The sequence below is a fragment of the Mustelus asterias genome, chromosome 5 (assembly GCF_964213995.1).
Source record: "Mustelus asterias chromosome 5, sMusAst1.hap1.1, whole genome shotgun sequence".
NCBI lineage: Eukaryota > Metazoa > Chordata > Chondrichthyes > Carcharhiniformes > Triakidae > Mustelus > Mustelus asterias.
The window spans coordinates 137822088-137841917 of NC_135805.1; the positions used below are offsets into that span (position 1 = coordinate 137822088).

A 19830-nucleotide genomic window follows, 5' to 3' on the forward strand; every position below is an offset into this window, starting at 1 on the left:
TAAAGAAGTTTCTTCTGAATTCCTTATTGGATTTATTTAAATATGGGAACGAATCACCGACACAGCAGGGAACATAGCAACAATTTACAAGCTGGGAAAGAAATAACCTGCAGGTTCTCTTCTATCTTCAATTCCAAATTCCTCCCAGGAATGTGAAAATACAACTTCACTTGTCCAACGCAACCACTGTTATTCAAAGTCCACAACATATGCTGATCAGCACTGCACTCAAAAACCTACAGTGAGTACAGATCCGTTATCATCTAACGATAGCCTGCAGATATCCTTCAGAGATTTACAAACTGTGATCCACATTTTTACAATTAGAAATTGAGGACTACAGGGCAGGATTAATTGTGGCACAGGTCCTGGTATCGTTAACCATGACAAGGTCCTGGTATCGTGAGTTGAGTTATTGGGCTGGTGGCTGTTTCACACAGGGGATACCCATTGATACGTGGCCCCAGCGATGTCTCAGATTGGCTCCACTGTTGCCATAGCTTTCGCTGCTTGAGCTAATTCCAACAGAGCTGCAAACTGGGTGAAGGTCGACATCTGCAGGCCCAGCCTCTGAACCTAGGAAACAGACAGACAAACATCGGTGACGCAAGTACAACTGGTCACATACCTCTGCAATCGATTTATTCACAACATCAAGTTGTTAAAGTATCGCGAGAACAACACTGGGTTACATTTATGAAGAAAGCTTGAAAAGTTGGGGCCTTTCCACAGAACTGAAGGTTAAAGGGGAACATAAAGGGATTATTAAATTATTCAAGCTTCTGAAAGTGTAAATAGGGCAAATGGCTACCAAGGGACAGAGGGTAAAGGTCATCATCAGACAAAGGGCGAGGGTCATAACTAGATACAGCCATTCCCAGTATAGAATCCCTAGAATCCCCACAGAGCATGAGGCCCATTGAGTCTACGTCGATCACAATCCCACCCAGACCCTATTCCTGTGACCTCACATATTTACCCTACTAATCCCCCTGACACAATTTATCATGGCCAATCCACCATACCGCAAATCTTTGGACTGTGGGAAGAAAACCGGAGCACCCGGAGGAAACCCACGCAGACACGGAGAGAATGTGCAGACCCCACACAGACAGCGACCCAAGCCGGGAATTGAACCCGGGTCCCTGGCGCTGAGAGGCAGCAGTGCTAACCACTGTGCCGCCCACCTTCTTATTCTTCCTGCACGATGTACCACCTCACACTTATCTATATTGAAATATATTTACCAATCAAATGTTTATTAATATCTTCCTGTACTTTGCCACGGTTCTCCTCTGTATTAATAACACTCCCACCCTGATTTGGTGTCACCAGCAAATCTAGAAATTCCAAATGCTCCAGCCAAAATCAGATTAAATTGTGAGTGGCACTGAGTAACAGTGGTCCTTACAAACAGCAATTCCCACCAAACAGCATCTCCTTTAACACTTGCCTGCATTAGCCACCATCGACTTACCTGATTCCACAGGTATTCAACATCCAAAGCGAGTTGTAGCCGGATTTTGCTGTCGTCACTCATGCCACTATTTGTTCCCACACTGCTCGCAGCTGCGGATTTCCGCGCTTGTTTCAATCGCTTGAGACTCTCCTCCATCTTTTTAACTGAGCTAAGAACATCTGAAATGGTTTCGTAATACCTGGAAAGAGGAAGCAAGGTACTTTTGACCGATTTTGAGAACCAAAGACCATTAGAGAGGGATTTCCAGAGTTTAGGCACAGCAAGGTATGGTGTAGAGATGAAAATCAGGCATTTGGGAATTGGAGGAGTGCACAGGTCACAGGCGCAGAACAGAGAAAGCAAGGAGTGGAGCTACAAAAACAGTTATTAGAATTGAAAATCGAGGTGATGGGAATCAGTGTAGTTTACCTAGCACTTCACAGAATCATAGAATCTCTACAATGCAGTAGGAGCCCATTCGGCCCATCAAGCCTGCACCGACAACAATCCCACCCTATCCTCGTAACCCCACGTATTTACCCTAGCTAGTTCCCCTGACATTAGGGTCAATTTAGCATGGCCAATCCACCTAACCCGCACATCTTTCGGAGTGTGGGATGAAATCAGAGGACCCGGAGGAAACCCACCCAAACACAGGGAGAACTTGTAAACTCCACACAGACAGTGACCCAAGCCGGGAATCAAACCGGGTCCCTGGCGCTGTGAGGCAGCAGTGCTAACCACTATGCCGCCCCTATCATTTGGTGTGATAATAGCAAGATAGTCTGTTATTGCGATGTTGCCTGAGGGTTAAATATTGGGCATAATTTGAGCAGAAGTTCCCTGATCTTACACAGCATGCTGCTGCATTTCTCAGGATATATTTCACACGCAATTAATTACTATCTAGTGCAGTGGCTACTGCTGTCAGAGATTTAGCAGTCTATGCACAGCAAGAGTTACAAGCAGTAATGAAAGAGACAAACAGGCAATGCTGGCGCTGGCGCTTGTGCTTGAGGAAGCAACTTTGGCTGTAACACCCGGAAAATCTGTGCACTTCCTCAATTAATTCCGCAGGATCTTCCAATATTCACTTATCACCAGAACAAGAGAACACCACGTATCACACATGCAAAGGACTACAGTTTCAAAAATGCAGGATTCCCTCAGTATTCATAGAATAGAAACCCTACAGTGCAGAAGGAGGCCATTCGGCCCATCGAGTCTGCACCGACCACAATCCCACCCAGGCCCTTCCCCCCACATATTTTACCCACTAATCCCTCTAACCTACGCATCCCAGGACTCTAAGGGGCAATTTTTTAAATCTGGCAATCAACCTAACCCGCACATCTTTGGACTGTGGGAGGAAACCGGAGCACCCGGAGGAAACCCACGCAGACACGAGGAGAATGTGCAACCTCCACACAGACAGTGACCCGAGCCGGGAATCGAACCCGGGACCCTGGAGCTGTGAAGCAGCAGTGCTAACCACTGCGCTACCGTGCCGCCCCTGCATGAAACAAAATGGTCAAATATAATATCAATCGTATTATGTGGGGGAATAACTGGCATGAGGATGACCTAGGAGATTATTCAGTGACGGCTTTATATCATGGGATGCTTACCTCTCCGTGCTAACTCTGAGAGCACCTGACAGCCATTCCTGTATCCTGTTTTCTTTCACAACGCTGCTGTATTGACTTTGAAGGTGGTGCAGTGGTTTCAAGGCATTTTCAACATACAAGGAAGCCTTGACAGGGACCTCCTGATATAAACAAAACACAATAATGTGCATTAAAAAGGATGTTATTGGATGCTGGAAGACCAAGGTGAACGTGTCAGGATTTTAGTTCACATTGGTCATGTCAATATGATAAGGGATGGGTTTCAGGCCAGGCAGGCTCAGTTAAGGTGCACACAGCAAGCTCCAACAAGCAGCAAGGTGATAACCACATAATGCTTCTTACGTGGTGTTGCTTGAGGGATAAATGTTGACCAGGCCACTGGAAGAATTCCCCTGCTTAGAGATGGTACCATGGAATTTTTTACATCCATCTAAGAGTACGGATGAGTTGGTTTAATGTGTCTTCCGAGAGACTGTGCCAGCGACACTGCAGCACAGGGTACTGCAACATCAGCTTGGACTTGGCGTTCCAGTCCCTGGAGTACAACTCGAACCCACAACATTCTGACTTGGGGTTACAATATTACCCACTGAGCCACGGCTCAGCAGCACGGTGGCACAGTGGTTAGCACTGCTGCCTCACAGCACCAGGGATCTGGGTTCGATTCCCGGCTTGGGTCACTGTCTGTGCGGAGTCTGCACATTCTCCCCATGTCTGCATGGGTTTCCTCCAGGTGCTCTGGTTTCCTCCCACAGTCCAGTGATGTGCGCTAGGTGGATTGGCCATGCTAAATTCTCCCTCAGTGTACCTGAACAGGTGCCGGAGTGTGGCGACTAGGGGATTTTCACGTAACTTCATTGCAGTGTTAATGTAAGCCTAGTTGAGACACAAATAAGTTTTTAAAAAGCTGATATCTAAACCGTGGAACATAAAGTTCTTAGTACATTAGCTATTACCTCATCCTTCATTCATTCTGATACAGATCCATGTCCAACTACTCTTCACTCTCTATGACTGAGCCAATTTCATCTTCATTGCTATGTTGTTTTTCCAGCCTTGTTGTCCAGTAAAGTCTGAAAAGTTGCTGAAAAGCCAATTACACAGAACCCATTGGGTGGAATTTTCAGGCCATTCTCCAGGCACTTCAACATTCCTTCCTTCCTCCATGACGCCCCATAATAGACCATAAGATACAGGAGCAGAATTAGGCCATTCGGCCCATCGAGTCTGCTCCACCGTTCAATCATGGTTGATAAGTTTCTCAACCCCATTTCCCCGCCTTTTCCCCAAAACCTTTGATCCCCATAACAATCAAGAACCTATCTATCTCTGTCTTAAATACACTCAATAACCCTGCCTCCACAGCCTTCTGTGGCAATGAATTCCACAGATTCACCACCCTCGGGCTGTTGTAACGAATCAGGTTCTTTGGCTTTTTGCTCCCAGGGTTATCTTTGCCTTCACTTTTTTAATAATAAGTTAGTCATTGCACTTGTTTTGTGAAATCCCCAGGTACCACCCCAATAAATGATAAAAATACCAGCCGCAGAAGCAATTTCCTGAAGTATCATTTGGTGCACTGCATTACTCGGCATTATTCTGGTATATTTTATGCTCATGATTAGCAGGTAAATAATCATTGAATCACAGGAGGAGGCATTTCGGCCCATCGCGTCTGTGCTGGAATCTTTTCATTATGATATTCATTTGTCGCTGTTGATTTTTCTACACATAGTAACAGAAACACAGAGGAGGACAAGTCTAAACAACTATTATACTCGCCTTGTTTGTCCTTCGATACAGCCTGGGCACTTCTGAAGCATTTTTAAGATAACTGTAACAGGCTTCACTCAGTTCCTCAATAATTCTGTCACTTAACGCAGGTAAGTTGCTGACCACTGACGCCCGAGAGTCTGCAAGAGCCTCTGTTGGGGGAAAGAAAAAACAGAAATTACACATGAAGTGTACAATCAGGGAATTAGCGACAAATTCTTTAACTAACTGATTTTAGCCTCGCTTTCCTCCATCAATGATAGTATGACTTTACACGGTATTGAAAATGGATGTGACACACTGAATGAGTAGTCAGTGTGTTAACCAGTGGGAGTGAGTTTCCAAGTATTAGTTTTTGAGGTGGGAAGGTAAGGAATGGGGACAATATTTAAGCAAGTGGTTAGTTACGGAAAAGCAGGAGTGGGATTGCCCTCCTCCATTCAAGATGAACGATGGATTGGTACATTGTCTGAGACTTCAGTGCGGTACTGAGGGAGCACTGCACTGTCACAGGTGTCATTTTTACAAGACAGGAGTGGCATTTCTTCCAGTTTCAGTGCTGTAGCTGAAGGTTCAATCGCACTATTCGAACAGGATCAGGGAGATCTCCTGGTTTCTTGGTTAACAATCTTCCCTCAATTTAAAATAAAAAATGAACTGCTCATTCAGCTCATTGATGGCCAAGAAAGATGTGGGGGTTAGGTGAATTGGCCATGCTAAATTACCCCTTAGTGTCAGGGGGACTAGCTAGGGTAAATGCATGGGTTTACACAGGTAGGACCTGGGTGGGATTGTGGTCGGTGCAGACTTGATGGGCCAAATGGCCTCCTTCTGCACTGTAGGGATTCTATGAATATCTCATACAAAAAAAAAATAACGTTTTACAGCATCTTACCTGAAATGAGAGAGAAATTTGCAAACCCGATGTTCTCCAGCCTAGGTTTAATCATCTCCAAAAGGTCTGGAAGCTGCAAAGAAAAGGGTTTAAAGTTTAAAGGGAGCAACATGCTTTCTAACAGTTTTCTCTGCTTCTTTCTTACTCAAGATTATCAACGTGTGTTGGGTTAGAGTTCTCAGTTTTCCAAAGCCCAAAAGTACACTGAGCCAGTGAGCATTCCTCTTGCAGAGGTCCACAGAGTAAAGGTTTGAACGTCAGACAACCAAGAAAGGTATCACAAGCACGCACACATTCAGGCATGGGAACTCAGAACTCATGTTTCCCTCTTCTTTGGCCAGTGGCAGTAGGGACAAGGAATGGCATCTTTACCTGCGAACCTGCTGGCTTTAATTGGACATCACTGATATGTATGAATACATTTGGGATAAAGTCCCCTCAGCCCTCCAACAAAACCAAATAGAGGGCAGTGGTTGGAGTTTGAGGCTCAGACCTAACTACCCTGACCGATATGGTGAATTTAACAAGTTCAGGAAGTATGTTAGATCCACTGGGGAACTTGGAAAGCTGAGATCAGCCAGAGGCCAACTCTTCCCACTTTTGATGAGGGGGAGGGGATAGTGGGGACGGAGCATTCTACTCCCTCAGCCAATACAAGCAACCTGGAAGGAAGGAAGAACTTTCGATTCGAGTACTGGAAGATCAATGCTTCCAGGTTTGTATCTGATACTGGAACCCATATTCCTCTATTAAATTAGCCTCTAAAGCAAGAAATCAATTCAAACCTGCTCCTGGACCTTGTCCAGATCTGAGACCACGTACACAAGTTGGCTAACGGAAAGCGGTGGTACAACTTTCACATCTGCAGTCAGCCCGTTTCCCTGGTCCTCGTTACTTCCATTTGGAGATGTCAACACGTTGTTGCTGTTGGCAGTCAAAGATTTTAATCCGTCCTGAGTAAGGTCCTTGCTTGGTGACGCAATTTTCAACTGTGGAAAGGAATAAGACGAGATATAGCCACTGCTTTTGTGCCAACACAGTGCACAAATGCATAATGTTATATTTTCAAACAACCCAATAGCACAAAAGGAGGCTGTTCAGCCCATTGTGCCTGTGACAGCTCTTTGAAAGAGCTATCCATTCAGGTCCACACTCTCAGCTCTTCCCCGAGTTCTGCAGATTTGATCTTTTCAAGTTATCATAGAATCATAGAAACCCAACAGCGCAGAAAGAGGCCATTCGGCCCATCGAGTCTGCACTGATACAAACCCACCCAGGGCCTACCCCCTTATCCCTATATATTTTACCCGCTAATCCCTCTAACCTACGCATCTCAGGACACTAAGGGACAATTTTTAGCCAATCAACCTAACCCGCACGTCTTTGGACTGTGGGAAGAAACCGGAGCACCCGGAGAAAACCCACGCAGACACGAGGAGAATGTGCAAACTCCACACAGACAGTGACCCAAGCCGGGAATCGAACCCAAGTCCCTGGAGCTGTGAAGCAGCAGTGCTAACCACTGTGCTACCATGCCGCCCCTATATCCCATCCCTGTTTTTATAAGTTAATACCAAATCTGTTTCCACTTCTTTTTCAGGCCGTGCATTCCAGATCGCATTAACTCGTGTAAAATGTGGGATTACGGGAATCGGGCCAGGGTGGGATTGTGGTCGGTGCAGACTCGATGGGCCGAATGGCCTCCTTCTGCACTGTAGGGATTCTATGATTCGATGACTCTCTGAAGGAGCATCCCACGCAGACCCTATCCCTGTAATTCCATGTATTTATCCCACTAATCCACTAACCTACACATCTTGGGACAGCACGGGCCAATTTAGCATGGCCAATCAACCTAACCTGTACATCTTTAGACTGTGGGAGCAAACTGGAGCACCCGGAGGAAACCCACAGACACGAGGAATGTGTCATCCGGCTACTGATGTTCATGCCAGCTAAAGAGTAATGGCCCTATTTATTCTATCAAACGGCTATTAAATCCACCGTTAGCTTTCTCTGCTCAAAGCGGAACAGGCTCGAAGGGCCGAATGGACTACTCCTGCTTCTAGTTTCTATGTTACCAGTTTTAGGCACTGTGGCACAGTGGTTACATCACAGCGCCACGGACCCAGGTTCGATTCCCAACTTGGGTCATTGTCTGTGTGAAGTCTCCCCATGTCTGCGTGGGTTTCCTCCGGGTGCCCCGGTTTCCTCCCTCAGTCCGAAAGACGTGCTGGTTAGGTGCATTGGCCGTGCTAAATTCTCCCTCAGTGTACCCGAACAGGCGCCGGAGTATGGTGACTAGGGGATTTTCACAGTATCTTCATTCCAGTGTTAATGCAAGCCTACTTGCGACAATAATAAATAAACTTTACTTTTACTTTTTAGTCCTTTAAGAATGAGTGAGTTTCACCAGTTGAGTGGCAAAGTCTCCACGTTCACACCCGCTGACGCAGTTCAATAGGGAGGTGAAAAGGCCATCATGGGTTAGGAAATTAAAGAGCACAAATGATTCTTAAAAAGCGACTGAAACACACACACAAGTTTTAAAGTGTGTTGCACCTTGCAGACAAGAGGATCAAATTCTGATGAAAGATGAGTTGTTCCACCCTGGTGTTGCTCACCTGGAGGTGCTTTAATTATAGTCACGATGTTAACATTGTTTAACCCAGCCTGTCCCTTTAAGGCTGCTCCTCAGGTGTCCTTGTGGAGGGAGTGGTCTAAACAGCCACATCCTGCTGTTTTTTGTTATTTGTTCTTGGGATCTGAACGTTAGTAAGACCAGGACCTGTTGCCCATCTCTAATTGCCCTCGAGAAGATGGGGGTGTGTTACCTTCCTGAACTGCTGCAGTCCAGGTGCAGGTACACCCACAGTGAAGGAACGATGATATAATTCCAACTCAGGACGGTGTGAGACTTGGAGGGCAACTTGCAGGCAATGGTGCTCCCATGTGTCTGCCACCCATCTCCTTCTAGGCGGTAGAGGTCACACGTTTGGAAGATGCTGCTGAAGGAACCTTGAAGAGTTGCTACAGTGCATCTTGTAGATGGTTCACACTGCTGCCACTGTACGCTACTGGAGGGAGCAAATGTTTAAGGTGGTGGATGGGGTGTCAATTGAGTGGGCTGCTTTGTCCTAGATTGTGTTGAGCTTCTCGAGTGTTGTTGGAGCTGCACTCATCCAGACAAGTGGGGAATATTCCATCTCACTCCTGACTTGTGCGTTGTAGATGGTGGACAGGCTTTTGGAAATCAGGTGGTGAGTTACTCACTGAAGAATTCCAAGCCTCTGCCTTGCTCTTGCACGGTAAGAAGTCTCACGACACCAGGTTAAAATCCAACAGGTTTATTTGGAATTATGAGCTTTCGGAATGCTGTTCCTTCATCAGCTGAGTCACTCAACTGTCCAACTTGTTGGACTTTAAGCTGGTGTTGCCAGACTTCTTACCATGCCCACCCCAGTCCAACGCCAGCATCTCCACATCATGGCCGCTCTTGTAGCCATCATATTTATATGGTTAATCCAGTTCCACCTCTGGTCAATGGTAACATCTAGAAAGTTGACAGCGAAGGATTCAATGATGGCAAAGGGTGATGGGTAGATTCTCTCTTGTTGGAGATGTTGCAGAGGGAAGGTCCTCCTGATTGGCAGTCACTTGTAGATCTTCAGCTTTGGTCTTTAAAAATGGTCACTTTATCAAAGATGAGAAGAAACGAGCAGGATACAACTCAGTAAAAAAAACATTCAGGTTGTTGTGTATGAGATGTTTGAACCAGTTACAAGCATGTTACAAACAGCTTGTAACAAGTGGGGGATATTATGATGCACGTGTGTGACGAGTGCATGCTCCACAAAATATATATTTGTGGGAAAGTGGGAATTGGGGCCAAGATCATGCTCCACAGGAGAGTCTGAAAACCTGCTCAGTGAGGAAAGGCATGCGTGATGTGGGCCTACTGGTATTTATGGTGAAAACACGTGAATGAGGGAGAAAGGAATACATGGATATATGGATAGAGTGAGAACGAAGAAACAGGGTGGGAGGCCCATGTGAAGCTTAAACACCAGAACAGATTAGTTGGTCAAATTACCTGTTTCTGTGTTTAGGAACTTGTCTCTTCTTGTTCAGTGGGTTGCTCGGAGGATTAGAGCCAATTCCAGGCTTTACTTTGGTGTGGAGGATTGAAAAGCCATAGTGCTGATTATATTGCTCAATGTTGGAGGGTGAAGGTGTATTCCTTAGTGATTACTGCCTAATGAGACGTACAACCAAGAGTGAGGTGCAGTCTGAAGATTGCATAGAAACGTCTATTGGTGGTGAAGAAGTGAAGGATTTGAGTGTTGAACAGTATGATGCCAATACAAGTGAACATACGAATCAGGGGCAGGAGTAGTTCACGGGGCGTCCTCGAGACCACTCCGACATTCAATAAGATCACAGCTGATCTGACTGTAACTTCAACTCCACATTCCCACCTACCCCTCCGACTATGAGAGGTGTGAGAGACCCCATAGTGTGTTACTGTGAGAGGTGAGAGTGCCCCTATAGTGTGTTACTGTGGGAGGTGTGAGTGCCCCTATAGTGTGTTACGGTGAGAGGTGAGTGTCCCTATAGTGTGTTACTGTGGGAGGTGTGAATGTCTCTATAGTGTGTTACTGTGGGAGGTGAGAGTGACTCTATAGTGTGTTACTGTGGGAGGTGAGAGTGACTCTATAGTGTGTTACTGTGGGAGGTGTGAGTGTCCCTATAGTGTGTTACTGTGGGAGGTGTGAATGTCTCTATAGTGTGTTACTGTGGGAGGTGTGAATGTCCCTATAGTGTGTTACTGTGGGAGGTGTGAGTGTCCCTATAGTGTGTTACTGTGGGAGGTGTGAGTGTCCCTATAGTGTGTTACTGTGGGAGGTGAGAGTGACTCTATAGTGTGTTACTGTGGGAGGTGTGAATGTCTCTATAGTGTGTTACTGTGGGAGGTGTGAATGTCCCTATAGTGTGTTACTGTGGGAGGTGTGAGTGTCCCTATAGTGTGTTACTGTGGGAGGTGAGAGTGACCCTATAGTGTGTTACTGTGGGAGGTGAGAGTGCCCCTATAGTGTGTTACTGTGGGAGGTGAGAGTGCCCCTATAGTGTGTTACTGTGGGAGGTGTGAGTGTCTCTATAGTGTGTTACTGTGGGAGGTGTGAGTGTCTCTATAGTGTGTTACTGTGGGAGGTGTGAGTGTCCCTATAGTGTGTTACTGTGGGAGGTGAGAGTGACCCTATAGTGTGTTACTGTGAGAGGTGTGAGTGCCCCTATAGTGTGTTACTGTGGGAGGTGTGAGTGTCTCTATAGTGTGTTACTGTGGGAGGTGTGAATGTCTCTATAGTGTGTTACTGTGGGAGGTGTGAGTGTCCCTATAGTGTGTTACTGTGGGAGGTGAGAGTGCCCCTATAGTGTGTTACTGTGGGAGGTGTGAGTGCCCCTATAGTGTGTTACTGTGGGAGGTGTGAGTGCCCCTATAGTGTGTTACTGTGGGAGGTGTGAGTGTCTCTATAGTGTGTTACTGTGGGAGGTGTGAATGTCTCTATAGTGTGTTACTGTGGGAGGTGTGAGTGTCCCTATAGTGTGTTACTGTGGGAGGTGTGAGTGTCCCTATAGTGTGTTACTGTGGGAGGTGTGAGTGTCCCTATAGTGTGTTACTGTGAGAGGTGAGAGTGTCCCTATAGTGTGTTACTGTGAGAGGTGAGAGTGTCCCTATAGTGTGTTACTGTGGGAGGTGAGAGTGCCCCTATAGTGTGTTACTGTGGGAGGTGAGTGTCCCTATAGTGTGTTACTGTGGGAGGTGAGTGTCCCTATAGTGTGTTACTGTGGGAGGTGAGAGTGCCCCTATAGTGTGTTACTGTGGGAGGTGAGTGTCCCTATAGTGTGTTACTGTGGGAGGTGTGAGTGACTCTATAGTGTGTTACTGTGGGAGGTGAGAGTGCCCCTATGGTGTGTTACTGTGGGAGGTGAGTGTCCCTATAGTGTGTTACTGTGGGAGGTGTGAGTGTCCCTATAGTGTGTTACTGTGGGAGGTGAGAGTGCCCCTATAGTGTGTTACTGTGGGAGGTGAGAGTGCCCCTATAATGTGTAACTGTGGGAGGTGTGAGTGTCCCTATAGTGTGTTACTGTGGGAGGTGTGAGTGTCTCTATAGTGTGTTACTGTGGGAGGTGTGAGTGCCCCTATAGTGTGTTACTGTGAGAGGTGAGTGTCCCTATAGTGTGTTACTGTGAGAGGTGAGAGTGACTCTATAGTGTGTTGCTGTGTGAGGTGTGAGTGTCCCTATAGTGTGTTACTGTGGGAGGTGTGAATGTCTCTATAGTGTGTTACTGTGGGAGGTGTGAATGTCTCTATAGTGTGTTACTGTGGGAGGTGTGAGTGTCCCTATAGTGTGTTACTGTGGGAGGTGAGTGCCCCTATAGTGTGTTACTGTGGGAGGTGTGAGTGACCCTATAGTGTGTTACTGTGGGAGGTGTGAGTGTCCCTATAGTGTGTTACTGTAGGAGGTGTGAGTGTCTCTATAGTGTGTTACTGTGGGAGGTGTGAGTGTCTATATAGTGTGTTACTGTGGGAAGTACAAGCTACCCTAGTATATTACTATCCTTGGTTGTGTTGAGGATTCGGTTCATGCTGTGTTGTCAGGGGTGAAACTCTATGTGCAAATATTAGTCAGCAAACATCAGCCATGCCCAGTAATGGAGGCTGAGCTTAGTATATACTTATTTGCCAGAATAAATGTTTGCCTTTCAAATCACTGCAAAAAGAAATGTACATTTGAGATAGCTCTTCGACTAATCATTGGTTTAGTTACTCTGTGATATGGAGATGTAGTTCTTATCTGTGACCAATGATTAAATGATTTTAAGTGTGCTCCGCAAATAGGGGGGTGGCAATTGTACTGCTTCCAGTTCCCAAAGCTGTGAGGGAGGTGGAGTGCTCTGTATTTAAGCTTGCACTGAATCTTGCTGCTGTCCAGTCTCCTCGTGGGTGACAGCAGGAAGCACTGTTTTGGGATGATGGTGATGAGCTGAGTGTGAATCGCAATATGTAACGATTGTAGATTGTCCTTTCCCCCAACAATACAACGGCTTCATTAGATAGTATTCAGGCTAGTGTACGATGGCAAAGGGAATTTACTAATGTACATAATGTTTGCTTCCCTCGACCCCCACCAACCCCAACCAACCTTTGGGCAAAGGCAGAAGTTAAATGAAAATCATAGGGGGAGCAATGGCCTTGTGGTTATCGCTACACTATTAATCCAGAAACTCAGCTAATGTTCTGGGCTGCCCGGGTTTGAATCCCACCATGGCAAATGATGGAATTTGAATTCAATTTTTTAAAAATCTGGAATTAAGAATCTACTGATGACCATGAAACCATTGCCGATTGTCAGAAAAACCCATCTGGTTCACTAATGTTCTTTAGGGAAGGAAATCTGCCATCCTTACCTGGTCTGGCCTACATGTGACTCCAGAGCCACAGCAACTGCTCTCAACTGCCCTCAGGCAACTCAGGATGGGCAATAAATGCTGGCCAGACAACCAAGCCCAGGGCCCACGAATGAATAAAAAATCATGGTTGTTTGAGTGGCGTGCTTTTAAGGTAAATCATTAAATTTTTAAAAATATATATTTTATATTAATGAAGACTTCGAATTTAAAAGGCAACTTAGAACTTTGTCGTGGCTTTGGTAAGATACCAGAGGTGATTAACCCAGATTGGGGATTAAGCATTAAGATACTAGCAATTTCTCCCGGGGGTTAACATAACTCTTATGGCTCTGTCTGTTATGAAAAAGAAAGTTCTTCTCCAACTTTGGTTGCTCCAAGCTGGGAGCTTCAACAAAGTTGTCTGATTTGCCTTTTCATGCCTTGTCTGAATCTCTGTGCCAATCAAATGAAAATAAACCAATGAAAGTTGAGCAAAGTTCATTGGGAAGCAGCCAACATAAGAGTAACTTTTTAAAAAGGTGGATGTGGGCGCAGGCTGGCGAGCCTGGCATCTGTTTAGAGACAGATAATGGAACGCAAAGATAGGTTTCAGTCTGCATTTACAGGACTAACAAGATTTCTGGAGTTTTGGAGGAAATTGCCTTATTGATTTTGCACGCAACATGTTTAGATTTCAGTAAGTCAACTGACACGTGCCACATGGGCAATTCGCCATCAAGACCAAAGGACATGGGATGGGGGTGGGGGTGGAGGGTGGGTGATTCTGAGGCAGAATCAAAATGGGTTAAACCAGAGACAGCAATGGAATGGCATGGCAAGGGGTCACCAGAAGAACACCATATGGATTAATCATAGTATCCCTCCAGTGCAGAAGGAGGCCATTTGGCCCATCAAGTCTACACCGATTCTCCGACAGAGCATCTTACCCAGGCCCTCCCCCTCCTACCCTATTCCTGTAACCCCACACATTTACAATGGCTAATCCATCTAACCTGGACACCTTTGGACAATAAGGGGCAAGTTAGCATGGCCAATCCACCCAACCTGCAGACCTTTGGACTGTGGGAGGAAATCAGAGCACCCGGAGGAAACCAACGCAGACAAGGGGAGAATGTGCAAACTCCACACAATCGAACCCGGGTCCCTAGCGCTGAGAGATAGCAGTGCTAGCCACTCTGTCACCGATAATGCGGAGGCCTATTTGCAGGTATCAGTGATTTGAGCCTGGGAGAGAAACAAAGCTGTTTAAATTTGTAGGTGACACAAGCTGAGGGGAAATGGAAGTGGCCAAACAATGGGGACATGGCAAATCAACCCCACGGTATCAGGACAGGTTGGGGAGCTGGACTGGTGATGGCAAATTACATTCAATATTGAAAAATACTAAATAAATGCGACTCGGGAAGGCAAATAAAGTAACGTGAATATAAACTAAATGCTGTATGGTTACAGGGCACAGCATAACAGAGGGAATAATTGGTAGCTCGTTGAAATAAACTTGCCCAGTGTGCTGCAGTAGTACAGGTATCGTCTGGGGATTTACAGGCAATGAAATATAGCCCAAGTTAAGTTTATTTGTTAGTGTCACAAGTAGGCTTACATTAACACTGCAATGAAGTTACTGTGAAAATACCCCAGTCGCCAAACTCCGGCGCCTGTTTGGCTACACGGAGGGAGAATTTAGCACGGCCAATGCACCAAACCTGCACGTCTTTCAGACTGTGGGAGGAAACTGGAGCACCCAGAGGAAACCCACGCAGACACGGGGACAACATGCAGACTCCGCACAGTGACCCAAGCCGGGAATTGAACCCGGTCCCTAGCGCTGTGAGGAGCAGTGCTAACCACTGTGCCACCCCAAATCCCAGTAATGATGAATTTATACCATGACCAGAATGTCTGCTCCTGGTCCGCTGTGTCCAATTCTAGCCACCGTGCTACAAGATAACCAGGCATTGGGAACCTTGCAGAAAGGGCAACAAAACTGAGACTAAAGACAAAGCATCTGAATGAGGAAGAGAGGATAGACAGCCTGGGAATGTTGACACTGGAGAAGTGAAGACTAATGACAAAGATTATTCCACTGTCCCAAGGCCATGAAGGAAACAGATAAATCAAATCCTTATAATACCGTGGCGATTGTCACAACTCTACCACTGGGCTTCCTGAGCTATAGGAGGGATGATTAGATTTAGCTGCGAAATACAGATGGTCATGAATGTGTGGAATGGACTGTCCCGGAAACAGGCTGTGGAAACATAACTGGGAGATTGTGGCAGATATTTCAGAGTGCAAATCACAAAGAGTTATCGGTTCTGAGGACCAGCTGAACAACACCTGTCTCAGGCCATGTGATTTCTAACTGGGCAGCACGGTGGGACAGTGGTTAGCACTGCTGCCTCACAGCGCCAAGGACCCGGATTCGATTCCCAGCTTGGGTCAGTTGGGGCGGAGTTTGCACGTTCTCCCTGTGTCTGCTTGAGTTTCCTCCGGATGCTTCGGTTTTCTCCCACAATCCGAAAGATGTGCTGGTTCGGTGCACTGGACGTGTTAAATTCTCCTTCAGTGTACCCGAACAGGTGCTGGAGTGTGGCGACTAGGGGATTTTCACAGTACTTCATTGCAGTGTTAATATAAGCCTACTTGTGACTAATAAATAAACGTTTACTTTAACTAAAATGCCACCATGTGTGTTTCAGATTCATCCACAATTCATCTCTTCTGTCATTTAACCCCTCATGCCTCCCACCTTAATCAGATCTTTTGTTCTTTCTCCTCTCCTCTGGTCTCCTCCTGTTCCTGTTACTTGTTTAAAAACTGCTACAGTGCTGATGAGAGGTCACTTGCCTGAAATGTTAGTTCTGGTTCTCTCTACACGGGTGTTGCTTTGCCTGCTGAGTTTTTCCAGCATTTCTGTTTTTATTTCAGGCTTCTGTGGTTCTTTACCCTTTCCTACGAACCTTGTACTTCATCAGAGTCTTCTCACCTCTTCCTTCAAATCAAGTTATCCCTCCCAAAAGGCTCAGCAGTGCACAAAGGGGGAAGTGCAGAAACACTAAGACCCTGTCTCCAGGTGTGACTATCCACTGTACAGACCTTAATCCTGGATTCCCTACTTTCAACTACATTAGTCTGAGACAACGGGAGATGGTGAAAGAATCCTGCAGACATATCCCAAGGCGATTAACTCAATTATTAAATCCTTGGTCTTTCAAACTTAATGCACTAAGGCAGCAAAACACTCAGGCTTCTTCCATAGCAACTCCCAAATCTAAAGTTCATTTATTAGTCACAAGTAAGACTTACGTTAACACTGCAATGAAGTTACTGTGAAAATCCCCAAGTCGCCTCACTCTGGCACCTATTTGGATACACTGAGGGTCAATTTAGCATGGCCAGTGCACCTAATCAGCACATCTTTTGGACTGTGGGAGGAAAGCGGAGCACCCTGAGGAAACGCACACAGACAATGACCCGAGCCACGAATCGAACCCAGGTCCCTGGCGCGGAGAGGCAGCAGTGCTAACCACTGTGCCACCCCTATGACCGCGACATCTTAGAAAAACAAGATTAGCAGCTGCAGGGAAACATCACCTCTTATAGGTCCTTCTCCCCCTCCTCCCCACACGTCATTCTGTCTTGAAAGCATAAATAAATATATTTCACCATGTTTTCATGCAGCTGGGTCCAACGGTCTGGAACTCCCTCCCCAACCTTCACAATATGGACTGCAGCGATTCGAGATGATGTACCTTCCCTACTCAAGAACACCAGAGATGGGCAACGACTGCTGTCCTTGCCAGCAATGCCCATATCCCATGAATGAATAATTAAAGGTATTCTCATGGTTTCTCCCATTCCAGCCTTGAAGAAATCTTCTGAAAGCTCCAACAACTCAAAAATGAGATTCTCCAGCATTTTCTGTTTTTGTTTCCAGCAAGTGCAGTATTTTGCCTTTACCTCAAAAGTATTGGCCCATCTGCAGAACCAAAGTCTAATTTGTCCAGGTTACTAATAATTTCTGGTAGAGTTACATTGAAACTACAGCACAGAAACAGGCTATCGGCCCAATGTTGGTAATTATACTCTACATAGCCTCTCCATGGAGAATGTTGGTAGGCTATTAATCTCGGATAACTTAACTGTTTGTATCCCGGGTCCATTTACCATTGATGTGGAGAAGCCGGCGTTGGACTAGGGTAAACACAGTAAGAAGTCTCACACCAGGTTAAAGTCCAACAGGTGTATTTGGTAGCAAAAGCCACTAGCTTTCGGAGCGCTTGCTGCTCCTTCGTCAGGTGAGTCTGTAGACCCCATTTAGCATTGCCTGAGATATTCTCCACAATTAAGAAAGCTAGCAGTAAGAATTCTGTGTGGCCAACCAAACCTGCTCCCTTTCCAGTCGTACATGACCAATTTACTCAAGGATACCCTCTCCTCACCACAGACAAAGCCTCAAACCCCATTTCCTAATTCCAATATAAATTAATCAGGTACATTCCAACCTTAATCCCTTAATCAATACTTATTGATTCAGATCCTTATCAAAAGTATTATTTGATCCAGAACTAACTCCTTTTTGCTCACCATTTCCATGAGACAGGGGAACTAAATTCTTCTAAATCATAATCTTGCTTTTACTTTAAGAATGTTCTGAATACACTCAGAGCTCGACCTAAACCACATCGTACATGTTCATCCAAATTCTACTTAAACTCATTTTGGTCAGTTCTTTTATTAACTCTTGGTGGTATGGTGGCGGTGGTTAGCACTGCTGCCTCACAGCGCCAGGGACCCGGTTCAATTCCAGCCTCGGGTGACTGTCTGTGTGGAGTCTGTACGTTCTCCCCGTGTCTCCCTGGGTTTCCTCCGGGTGCTCCGGTTTCCTCCCACACTCCAAAGATGTGCGGGTTAGGTGGATTGGCCATGCTAAATTGCCACTTCGTGTCAAGGGGATTATGAGGGTAAATATGTGGGGTTACGGGGATGGGACCTGTATGGGAAGGTTCGATGGGCCAAATGGCCTTCATCGGCCCCCATAAGAACATTTGGATTTTGTTAGATAAATTTCCTTTGGAGTTTTGTTTCTGTGCCCCTTTAAGGAGTTATCACTTGAAATTTAATTTGACCAATTGTTTTGCTCAATAGAGAGACGAGGGGATAGAAGTTGGAAGTGGACATATACAAGTCTGTGTTCTGTAAGTACAACTATCAAGAATCAGTGTCTAATTTCATGTGTCACCAACTGGCATGGGATTGAGTTAAAATGCTACCCCATACAAAGCCACGACCCACTCTATACATTCCACACTCGAGCAAAAGCCAGCACATTCCTTTCTAATATTTCTGGGGGCCACTGAAGCATTAAAGATGCTGCCTGACATCCTAAAAAGTGGCTTAATCCAAGCTGAATTTTGCTTGATTGCTTCTGTCCATTAGGCTGGCCACTCCTATTTCAGTAAAATTCTAAAGTATGACCTGCAACTTCTGTAACCAAGCTATTCCCCACGATACCTCCGTTCTGCATATGTTCACTCATGAACTTCTACAAACTGTCCCAAGATTGTCCACCACCTCCCCTTGACTATAGATATTGATCTAACTGGCCTATAGTCACCATGTTCACTGCTCTTGCTTTTTCTTTTGAACATTGGTTCTGCATTAATTACTCTCCACACTCCAGCATTTGTGAAGCTCTGAAGGAGGCTAAGGAAATTCGGCTTGTCTGCTACAACTCTCACCAACTTTTACACATGCACCATAGAAAGCATTCTTTCTGGTTGTATCACAGCTTGGCATGACTTCTGCTCTGCCCAAGACCGCAAGAAACTACAAAAGGTTGTGAACAATGCCCAGTCCATCACGCAAACCAGCCTCCCATCCGTTGACTCTCTCTACATTTCTTGCTGCCTCGGAAAAGCAGCCAGCATAATTAAGGACCCCACGCGCCCTGGACATTCTCTCTTCCACCTTCTTCCATTAGGAAAAAGATACAGAAGTACCAACCAACTCAAGAACAGCTTCTTCCCTGCTGTCATCAGACTTTTGAATGGATTATATTAAGTGGATCTTTCTCTACACTCTAGCTGTGATTGTAACACTATATTCTACACCCTCTCCTTTCCTTCTCCCCATGTACTCTATGAACAGTATGCTTTGTCTGTATAGTGCGCAAGAAACAATAATTTTCACTGTATACTGATACATGTGACACTCATAAATCAAATAAAAAAATATGGACCAAAATGTGTCAAACTTTTTCCTTCAATTCCTTGATGGTTCCTGGCTGTAGCCCACCTGGCCCAGAAACTCTGCAGATATTTAACTGTCCTAGTTTCTGACTTCAATGGGTCTCTTATCCCCGTAACTGTGTGTATAATTTGCCCAGGGTCTACTTTGTGAAATCTGTAGTGAAGAATCTATTTAACAGAACCACCCACATCATGAATAGTTTTACACTATTTATCCTTTAGTTTCGTTGATCCACCTGTTCTTCTACATTCCTTCTGCTAATGACATATTCGCAAGACTTTGTTTTTTCCAGATTCCAAAACTATTGATGCTTGTGCCTCTCGGGGCGCTTCCTCAACTTCAAACAACAT

General features: G+C 45.6%; 1 protein-coding gene across 1 annotated transcript in view; it reads right to left on the bottom strand.

Moving 5' to 3' along the window:
• cog2 (component of oligomeric golgi complex 2) overlaps positions 1 to 19830 on the bottom strand; it is a 68901-nt gene continuing 49071 nt past the window's right edge. The window contains exons 13-18 of the mRNA XM_078213344.1: positions 6541 to 6744; positions 5756 to 5828; positions 4870 to 5012; positions 3088 to 3227; positions 1478 to 1658; positions 1 to 576 (exon numbers count right to left, since the gene is read on the bottom strand). Of these exons, the coding sequence (XP_078069470.1) occupies positions 475 to 576; positions 1478 to 1658; positions 3088 to 3227; positions 4870 to 5012; positions 5756 to 5828; positions 6541 to 6744 (843 nt within the window). The 3' untranslated portion in view covers positions 1 to 474. The remainder of the gene's footprint in view (positions 577 to 1477; positions 1659 to 3087; positions 3228 to 4869; positions 5013 to 5755; positions 5829 to 6540; positions 6745 to 19830) is intronic.